The 11,138-nt window shown below is 33.1% G+C and overlaps 1 protein-coding gene across 2 annotated transcripts; it reads right to left on the bottom strand.

The window, feature by feature from the left end:
- Positions 1-32: 32 nt before the first annotated feature.
- MFS16 (major facilitator superfamily transporter 16) lies at positions 33-10,302 on the bottom strand. 2 transcript variants are annotated; one of them, XM_074144067.1, is made up of 13 exons: positions 9,716-10,302; positions 8,583-8,761; positions 7,146-7,224; positions 6,929-7,064; positions 5,901-5,982; positions 4,667-4,887; positions 3,278-3,352; positions 2,834-2,902; positions 2,672-2,762; positions 1,788-1,936; positions 1,435-1,636; positions 1,230-1,333; positions 33-195 (listed from the first exon to the last, which is right to left on the bottom strand). In XM_074144067.1, exons 1-13 carry the CDS (start codon positions 9,796-9,798, stop codon positions 112-114), a joined length of 1,554 nt encoding a protein of 517 aa, XP_074000168.1. In that variant the 5' UTR covers positions 9,799-10,302; the 3' UTR covers positions 33-111. The 2 variants fall into 2 exon arrangements, with proteins under 2 accessions (XP_074000168.1, XP_074000170.1); XM_074144069.1 differs by lacking the exon at positions 3,278-3,352.
- Positions 10,303-11,138: the final 836 nt, after the last annotated feature.

The following is an 11,138-nucleotide window of genomic DNA, read 5'->3' as shown; positions in this document are numbered from 1 at the left end:
ATAAGATATTAACAGAAAGTAAAATAAAGAAATTTACAAATGTACAAATATATTCGGTAAAAAAAGTTATAAATGTAAATATTTAATATGTACAATATTTAAAAATATATTTTACAGAAAATGATGATTATTGATTCGAGATTCTACAGGTCTTCGCAATGTAGACAGCTCCTTCTTCACCAGTCGCAACAGCATCTGTTAACAAATAGTCATTCAGTAAAAATGCGTTTACAAAAGATCCAACAATTCGATTTAAAATTTAAAAAATGCCGGGCTGAATATAGAAATTCAGGCTGTTACAAGCCACTATCTTAAATAGCTCTACCAGAAACGGCAATTCCGAAATTAAAGAAGTAAAGGAAGATGGCTTCGTTTCTAAACGGGCAGCTCAGGTCTGGTTCTCTTCACGGAGAGTGACATGAGGTTGAAAGTTTTACACTATCGCTAGTCAAATATCCTTAATTGACCACTTAAGACTAAGTAGAAGATTTTTCATTAGCACCACAAAAACTTTCAGATGATTAAGCGAGTCCGCTTAAAAAACTCAGTGTAAGCAGCTGTCAAAAGCTACCTAGTCATTCCACATCAACTAAAACTCCCCAAACAAGCCTTATTACGGCGTAGTCTGCAAAACTTTTCTTTAAACTCAATATCTTTTTTTATCAAAAGAATCATTTCTTGCAATGAAAACTGGATTCATTTTACGAAACTTGAACGTACACGAACAATGAAATACATCAGGACAACCACTTGCCTCAAACTCCCAAAATCAAAATCTGTAAATTCTACTCGTAAAATCGCAATTTTCCTCAAACGTGAAATTCCAACAGTACTTTTAATGATTCTTGACATACTACGTTGGAATTGTTTTTCCAATGCCCAGACTCATTGGCGTTCATCAAATATTAGTCTCCCGTGCCAATATTGTGTGTGCTGGACAGCTCGTCATTTGAAGTAATAATTTCAAGCTGTATGCTGGCTGGCTGGCGTAATCTATTCGATTTTTTAAATAAATCCAGTTTTCACTGTCAGTGTTGTACCTTGTCATGCCATCTGGTATTTGATTTGTAACTACTTGAGTTGGGAGTAGCTGCACAAAGGAGTACTCATTATAATATTTAAACAATCTCGCTGATTATCTAAATTCGACATCCTGATATCAATAAACAATAATAAATCGTAATAATTGTGTTACTATAAGATCATCTAAAAACCTGCAAGATACTTACAATTAGCGCAGCTACATTTGATAGTATTAACATGTAAAAGACGTTCTTCCAATCCTTGCCCCAGCTGTACACTACTCCAGCAAGCAAGGGGCCCACGGCAGCTCCTACAGTACATAAAGTAAAATTAGTTTAGAGAAAACTAAAGATTATAGTTTATTATTTTCATTTTGCCTGACTCCTACTAATTGCCTACTAAACTGCTTACCAATGGATCCAGTTCCATCAATAATTGCAGTTACTGTAGCCAGCGCTTTGGAATTGTTCAGCAGCGAAGGATGTGTGCCTAGTTCTGCAGAGACTGCTGTAGTGATGAGTGCGTATGGTCCGTTGACAAGGAATCCCGCCACGCTTAGTAGCAAAATATTCAGCCACAAGTGGAGGGTGCCAAACAAGTTGTACAACAGTAGCTGGAAATAGTAAAATTTCAATTTCCTGCTGTCAATAGAACTAGTTATATTAATAATTATTGAAAAATTAGAATAAACGCAAACACTAAATCATGTAATTTTAATTAAAAGTAGAACAAATAATTTACTTTTAAAGACAATATCATCTTACACTTGGAATAGAGAGGGCCAACATTACGGCACAGGTGACTGCACTCATATTCAGGTAGTCGCTGAGAACTCCAGCAAATATGCCACCAAGAATTCCACCAATATCAAAAGTTGTTGAAATTTCTGCGCTAACGCTTGCCGAATAAGAAGCTAGAATTTCAACAGAAAATCTGACATGAAACATATATGTAAAACACTGAAAGACTACGAAGTGTGCGAACGGATAGAGCAGTTTGGGGCATGAGCTTTAAGAGGTCTGTAGAAGGCTCTTATTTTTGCCCAAACCACCATCTCATTTTAAAACGAAGCTTTGACTAAAGGAATTACTCAGCAAGAGGTAAATTGCTTTACTTAAGTAGATATATTGTTTAAGCATGACACTAGTGCACGTAATTCGAATGTTGCATAATATCTGCAAGCAAGTACGAATTATTTCTATGTACTGGCTAGCAAGATTGTCCCAGATGACTACTATACTATGCTCATTACTGAAGAAGTTTTAAGTATGATTGGTCAGTTCTAATCCCTCTTTTCTCTTTATTTTGATCCATTGTTTTTTTTCAAAACACCGTTAAAAACTGTAGAATTTGGAGCATAATCTTATACACCTGTTCAATAGTTGCACATGAGCACATATTTAAGAAATTAGATTAGTTTATAGGATTACAACTCCTAATGGCGTACATATTTCTGGATACTTATAAATACAAAAGTAATTGTGACAACAACGGTCTCTCCCTAGAATCTTCTAATGGTGACTATCCAGTGACAGGAAGTGTTGGTCTAACGAGAAAAGACTTTCTACAACCGACAATGCATGAGATGTCTTCTAGTGCAATTATATGTTAAAAGAACAATATAGATCTACGTTAGTACATTACTCACTTGATGAATTTATGTAGAAAGTAAGCCAATAAAGAAAAGTGTAGTTAACCAGCTTGGAGAAGAACAGACACAATGAGAATTCAATGACACCCTAAAAACAATAAATAAAATAAAATAAATGTCGGCTAATATAATGTTACTACTTAGCCAAAATATACTTACAGGAATTCTAACCGCCCCCAAAAATCCAATAGCCGTATTTTCTCGTTTCTCTTTAGTCTTCTTAGAGTTCTAGAAAACATATTTTGATTAACTTAGAAACTTATTGGTTACTTAGCCATAGATCGGAAAATGAACCCCATCCTCAGGTTTGCTAAACCATCGTGGCGATAAGAGTTGCAAGTATATTGACAATAAATATTTAGAAAATATTACTCTGAAGTATTTAAGCCTCCTACAACTTTAGCAAAGTCAGTAAGTTTGGTTTCAGTAGTAAAGCACAATTTTGTTGGTCAACTGAAAGACAAACCTAAACTTCCTACCTAAAATTCAAACATTTTAAATAAGCAATTCTTTTGGAAACAGCGTATTTTATACAAAATGCAATGCACATCATACATATGCACAAAAATAATAAAACAATCCCAAAACCAAATTAATATTTACCTGTGGAAGCAGTAATTCAGTGTCACAAGCAGGATCTTCTCCGGATTCTGTAGTATCATAACTATTACAATTGACCTATGGTCGTGAACAGAAAGCAAGCAGTATGGTCATGTAACATAAAGCAGTCAACATCACATTAGTCAACATTCAACAACAACTTGGACGGATTAATGAGGTTCCTTTGAACATAACTACACAACAGAACAAGGAAGCCCTTTACAAATGATTACTTTTTCTCATTGCTTTAAAGAGTTAAGTATTGCTTATCAGATGAATGTTATCTTTCCGAAACAAATTTACACCGAAAATTTTGCTAGGCACCTCTAAGAGAGAACAAACGAGTTGGGTGAATGTGCTAAACACTGGCCAGAGAAAAAAAATCCCGAACTTTTGTATTTATTTTTGTACTTTTGTTACATCTTTAATTTAGTTAACATTCTCAGCTATATGATTATGTTCTCCAATTATGATGGTATCAAAGAGGTTCTCGATCGAAGGCTATGAAATGACCGACCGCAATGTTCTTTAGCTATAAACACTTTCATTTTGATTACCGTCAATTAACACATGCCAAGAATCAAATCAACAGCAAACATTCCTAAGGCACTAATTAGCTAAAACAGTAAGAAGGTTGAGTGAGTTGTGATCTAAAGTTTAGATGCTCTACGTTAAATGACCTACTAGATAGATACAGATCAGAAAGATGACTTATTGGGCAAAACTACATCTCGTTAGAACAAATGATCAATGGCGAGATGCTCACCGATAAGAATACCTTATATTTGTAACTATCTCATAAAGGACGCCCTGTAGTAGAGCGTACGACAAATAAAACGCGAACATTATCCACTTAAGGTACACTGAAATCCTTCTGGAAGTGAAATCCTTCACTATATTTATGAAAGAGCTTGTACATTCATTATTGTAAAGGTGGCCAAACTTATTACACAAATGATTTGTTAATTTAAATTTGTCGCAATCCAATACTAAAATTTTGACTTTTAACTCACTCATTCTTGTTTCTTGAATACTAATCATGAAAAATGGGAAGGAGATGACTCAATTGCCACTAAATCATCAACGTACAACGGAGTCACAACTAAGCTGAGTTTGCTAGTTGAAAATGCCTCTTGTCAGTTCTGATCAACCAAAATTCGCTTCATGATCGACCATTGGCCATTACTGTCCGACATAACACGTATTGAGAGAAGTGTTTAACAAAATTCGCCGCTTACCAATTTCTGAGTGTCCTTTAATTTTTTTTGCCCCCCTTCCTTTAGGTTTATGTATATATAATCCATCCGAATGCAATTATTTTTGTACAGCAGTAAACAAAGTTTAAAAATTTCAAAAACCAATTTGCATTCAATATAGTGAATAAAGACTTACAGAGTTTTCCCCGCCTATTTTTTCTCTATTTGGAGAGATGCAACCAACGGCCTCTGGATTTTCCACTAGAAAGAGAAAGTTGATAAACCCAATAATGGCGATCATCAAACCAGGTATTATAAAGGACATTCCCCAGTTCGTTTCCAGAAAGTAACTAGCTATCAGTGTGCCGAGTACATTGCCCAAAGAAGTGTGTGAATTCCATAGTCCAAATATTAGGCCTGCAATCAATTTACATTAAATAAAAATTCCCCTACGACTTTTCATTTTCTGCAATGATTAACATTCCACTTATTTTTATAGAGATAATGTTAATCACTTATTAGTTTTCACAAATTATGTTTCTTTATAAACATAATTCAGTGAGAATAAATTAAAACTATATAAGGAGCGTAGTCACATTTTCTCACGAACCTGATGAATAAATCTCTGAAGACAAAAAATCTGAAACTTCAGAAATAAAAAAAAAGTTTCGAAAAAAACATATGCTCATACAACTTTCTCTAACTTACAGCTAATTTTGGGCCTCTAGCTCCTACCAAAATAAATATTACAATTGTTAGTAATATAACAATATTGTTAATAAAATTAAGATTGGATTTTTATTCATTCAACGAATGACCATCAACTTTTTATTACATATATAAAGAAATAGAGGTGCTTAAGATATGATAGAAAAAAATTTTAATTTGGAGAATGGTTTCTTCCAGTATGTAAAAAATAAGGTGAACCTAAAAAAAAAAAAAAAAAACTCAAATTCTATAAATAATGTTTTTATATATATACTGTGTATATGTGAAATGTGTAAAGGTGTAGATTTATGTACTCTATGTACTCTTTTAAATGTGTAGATTCATAATGAACATTGTTTGTTCAAATCGTCTTAAGAAAAGTATGTAAAGAAAGAAAAATAAATTAAAAATACATAATTATATATATATATATTAAAGTTTGTTAAGTATATTGTTTAGGTTTAATAGAAACCGATAAAGCCATTTTATTGCTTAAAAGTTACAATACATGTAAGTGCGTACCTTTGGATGAACTTTTAAATAAATCCTTTAAATCTCTAATATTATTTTTACTTAGTATTTAGACAGAATACGATAGCTCTCAACTAAAACGAACAAGAATTTTTGTCTAAGAGTACTACACCTTTCACAGCTCATTCTCTGTCTACATTTATGCATACTCTACCTGCCGAAACAATTACGGCTTATTTCCAGAACATTACCTCGCTTTCCCTTGCCGAACCAGTTGCCCATGACAGCCACAACTCCTGGCCATCCTGTAGTCTGTACTACGCCACCAAATATCTAAAAGTAGAGTTAGGTATTCTTGTTAGGAACCTTTTTTAACACTTGTGTATTTCTAGAACAGATAAATAATTCCGGATAACTACTTCTACAATAAGCTTACTTAATGTCATATTTATATATTATTACAGTTCACAGCTCTTTAATTCAAGTAGAAACCTACTGTTTTTTTGTAGTCCTATGTTAGTAAAGACTATTTAGTATTTTTTTTTAGCTCATTACATAAACATGCAGTGGACTGATGAAGAAAACCGTATGGTTATAATCAATAAAGTACAAATAAACTTATTTAAAGAGTTACTTAATTTACGAATATTAAGTGTGCGACTGTTTTGTTAGAAATAGTTAAAATACTCGTATAAGAAAGATCCACCATATACTGTTCTAAACCTAAGGTGTAACATTGTTTCAAGTTTATATGCAAAGTGTTCTTATACTTTTCTTATATATTGAACCGTTGGTGAATGAGAACAGAGTACTTATATGATAAGTTTTCCTAAATCAGCTATGCATAACATTGTTATCTCCTTGACATCTTGGCAAAGTTTTACATCTACCTATACTTATTTATGTGCTAAAACCTGGATTTGTATCAAGAGTGCTCACGAATTTTTTCGGATGGAGAGATAGGTTTTTTTTAAATTTTGATGACTTTACTACGAAATTGAAGCAATGCTAATATTTAACCTTGTAACTCTACAAGAACTGTGCAAAGTAGCAATTGTTCTGGTGCAGCCACTAAAAGGAAAATTTATAATGGCATTTTAAATGTCTTCATAAAGAACAAAAATTATCTTTTGTGGGAAAAAAACTTCAAATATATATGAGTGTAGAATACGAAGTTCAAAGAAAATTGAATGTGGCAGCGAGTTTCGCACAGCTATTCTAGTTATAGGTATGTTAGTACCGGATTACATGCAATGTACAAATACAATAAGTATAATACCTGAACTAGTATAAAGTACCACATATTATGGATTTGAAGTTTATAAGCAATTCCAAATAAGTAGCAGGAGATTCCAGAGGTGATCATGCCAACGGCAAGGAAATATCTCAAGCTAATTCGTTCTGCTATAAATCCACTGAAAGTCCAAAGCGCAATAATCATAATTCACAAAGAAAAAGAGTTTACGAATCTAATGAAACATGGTGTATTTAGTTACCTTGCAAACATTGCTACTGCGTAAGCGAAGAGAAATGCACTATCCATAACTCCCAGTATTGTCCCAACTTCAGGACCATCTGGAAAGCAAAAGTTCTGATGTAAAACTATCTTTTAAAATGAATTCTAGGTTGGTATTAGACACTCATACGCTGCGGTACCATCTAACACAGCCGTACTAATTTCAATGCAAACTTTAAATCTATGGCCCTCCTATAAAAGCAAAACTGGGAAATCTGTCCAATAAAGTGTTGCAATTTCTTACAACGTAGCCCTTAAGCGTTAAGCCTTTCTTTAAATATTTTTTTTATTGGCATATATTTCTTTATTGAAAGTTTATAATTCTTTTAATTTTATCTAATGTTCCTAAATAATAGATAAGGGCAAAATCTGTACATTGCCCGGACGAAACATGCTTACAATTGCAAAACCCCTAATAAAAAATCCACTTTTGGAATAAAAGAATTCAGAATTCAGTTAGTACCAAGTAAATAGGATTTATTTATCTACTTGTTTACTTACTTCCTTATTTAAATACTGGCCTTGAGATTTAGCGATTGGGGAAAGTTAGGTATTCAATCCTAACAATCGATGGGTATAATTTTTAATAAGACAAGTTTGAATGTATTTATTTGGAATACGAGTGGTTTAATGGCGTGTAAGCGTATGTAAATGTATGATTTAGGGCAGAGCGGGCCGCATGTGGCCCTCGATATTCATTCTAATTTTACAAAACAGTTTTGAATCGCCAAATGGAACTGATTAACTTACAATGTAGTTCACATTTTTGAAACACCAGAATCAGAAATAGATTTTTACCTTTGACACAAACGAAAATTTTTATAATTTAAGAAATCTAGCAAAAAATTTGTGAGCTCTTTTGGATCTACTTTCACCGGGTATCGTTTTTTCGAAAAAAAAGTTTACCAAACATATGTATATCATGCTCGAACTTAACAGATGAAATCCTGCAACAATTATGTTGCGCAAATGTGCGCATTGAGATCGACTTACAAGAGATAAGTGAAAGAATTTAGAAACAAATATCTCACTAATTAAGTAAATTAAATAGTATTCGACCATCTCATAATTGTCATTATTATACTATCTATGTTTAATGCAAAAATAATAATTAAAACAATAATAAATTCTGTTTTGTATTTTCACTGCAAAAAGTTTTTGTGGTGGGTCCAAGCTAATACATGTAATTTTTTAAGCGGCCTGTAGGCTTATAATGAATTTTCAAAGTGGCCCACAAGATCATTTGAGTTGGCCACCCCTGCTTCAGAGTAATATAATCTTGAATGGAATCGTTAACATCCTATGTGCTGTAAGAACTTAATAACCGCAAGGTTTAAATATTTTTTCAAAAAAAAAGAAAGAGAAAATAGAGACAGAAAAAATGTATAGTTACGAATATAAAAAAAGGAATTATTACAAAATGGTTCCCAGTCACACCAAGTATCTCGATTGTGATCATCTATGACGACCGTTGAAGGCGGTGTCAGTCCGTCGCAACTTCTATTGAAGTAACTTTTCACCACACTCAATGGTTTTCTGGTTGCGTGATAAGCTGCATAAGTGGCAAAGGTCAAGAAAAATACACTCGCTTTAAACCTGTAAAGAAAACGCTTCTTTGTAGAAACCAGTATAAATCTAAGCAATACGATGTTTTTTCCAATGAAAGCGATTCCTTCCTTTTACCCTGCATTCTGTATTCCTCACAACTTAAGCTTTCCCCGTACTATTGTTATGAAGGTTATAATGTATTGTTCATTAGCACTTCATGTACTTATTTATTGTACATACTTATAATAAAGATTATTTATCTATCCAATGGAAGTGGAAAGAATGGCTTTTTTACTTAAAAGGCGATACTTTTAAAATAATGAAAATGCATTTATGGTGGAGGCGTTTACCGTGAAAAAAAAAACCTTAATATGGTCACCAATATCGAAATGCTTGCAGAAGTTGGTCAGAACATTAAGTCCATGCTTTAAAGCATAAGTTCAAGTACAGTACCTTCTCCTCATTTTGTTTGTATTTGTTCTGTAATATGAAGATTAGACGGTGGTTCATACCTCATGTCTCATGACAATGCTGGTAAAAATCTGTTTACATTAGACATGTAAACTAATAAACATAACGACCTTTATCCATTAGTTTTCATTTCTTCGTATGAAAAAAAAAGTCCCAATAATTTTCTAGATGTTACTGAGTTATAGCATCGGAAGAATTACTCAAACAGTGGAGTGACAGAAGTTCAGAGCTTGAGGTACATTGCACGGCTCAATGCAGCCATGTACCATGCACCACTAAGAATGGGTAAGGCTACAAGGTAAAAACAGGCAGTAATAGCTGAAAACACAAATCCGTAGTAGTAGAATTACGAACGAGGTTTACGATCCACAAAGGCTATTAGATAATTCTTAGACGAGCAATTTGATCATACGAAAAGTTATAAGAACATGGTTTGGGCCCTACCAAGTGGTGCTTTACAATAATACCCTTCATTTTCATAAAGCAGCAAAAAGTGTAAAAGTCATGCAACATAAAAAAAAAAGTTCTTACCATGCAAATCTTGAACCACAAAATCCAGAACAAGAATTACTTGTATACTGAATAAATTTTATGCCTAGTGGTACTTCAGCCATCCTTTACTGAAATACTGAAGATGTATAGTTTTCGCAACTTACTCCAAAAACAAAGGAACAATTGGCTAATACTGAATTGTTTTTCAACACTGACCAAATCTTAAATACATAATAGATATCACTTCAAGCCTAAGAAGGCAAGGCTTAAAGGAATTTACATCTAGACACATGACATGAGGCATAATTTGTATTAATTTAAATTATCAAACATCCATAATTTAGATGATAAGATAACCTTAAGTAGGTATTATGAATTAGAATGGTGTCCATCTATATCCCTTGCAAATTCAGATCAATCATAACAGTTTAACAGTAAATGTCAAAACATTCAGATAAAAAACAAGAAAAAAGAATTTGAATAAGAACACGTAAAAAAAAATGACAATTAGTTATCTGCGTCATATGGTCTGAAGCTCAAGATGGCTTCAGACACTGAGTACTAAGAACACTTGTGGAAGTATTAATTATGAATTTTAGAAGAGGTAGATGAAATTTATTCTAAAAAATAATAGCGATATTCAAAATAAGTATCTTAAACAATGTGGATAGATCACTACAGGGTAAGAACAAATCCCCCCTCCCCTTAGCAATCGGAAGGCATTAATACACATACAAATCCGACAGTGTCACAAATTCTATTCGAAGTGTCATTCCTTTCATTTCAAAAAAAAAGAATCTAAATCTCCGTTTGATTTTGGCCCTAACATTCACGTAACTCAACAACTGGCTCGTTACTCCTATCTGACATATTCCTCAACAATGATTTCAATATGAGATACCATAGTTGTGCTTTGCGCCCAACCTAAATAAAGTTCTACCCAGGATTGTTCTGTTGATTTCTATTACCTATCAATATGAAACATTTTTCCAGAAAAAAATCATTTAGAGATTTTTCTTCTATTAGATCTGTAATGTTAGATTTCCTTCTAAAGTACTATTTCAGTTTTTTTTCGGTTGTAACATTTGTATAAGTAGATTTTTTTTTTTAAATTCTGAAATTAATGATCAAAAATTGACCGGGAGTGCCATTTACTGAATAGTAAAGCTAATTTTCAGATGGATCCAATTATTAGGCGAATGGCAAATAAGAAAAACCTCTGAAGAACACCAACTTTGTTTAAGGGACCCGAACCTTCTGTGGCAATAAAAAACTGCTCCTTGAGATTAAAAAAACAGCTGAACAGCAATTAGTTAACCACCGTGGAGTTAGAAAACCCAGGGCAAGGTTCAATTTATTAGCTACAAGCCTACATTAACTACGCTATTCATCCAAAAAGACCGAGCGGCCTTTCGGATAATCATAAGGCACCTAGCAGGCCACTGTAGATTGTGTAAACACA

This window comes from Rhodnius prolixus, unplaced genomic scaffold (assembly GCF_049639745.1).
Source record: "Rhodnius prolixus isolate KJV_2025 unplaced genomic scaffold, Rpr scaffold_30, whole genome shotgun sequence".
Classification (NCBI taxonomy): domain Eukaryota; kingdom Metazoa; phylum Arthropoda; class Insecta; order Hemiptera; family Reduviidae; genus Rhodnius; species Rhodnius prolixus.
The sequence above is the reverse complement of the archived record's forward strand: the minus strand, read 5'-3'. Positions and strand labels throughout refer to the sequence as shown.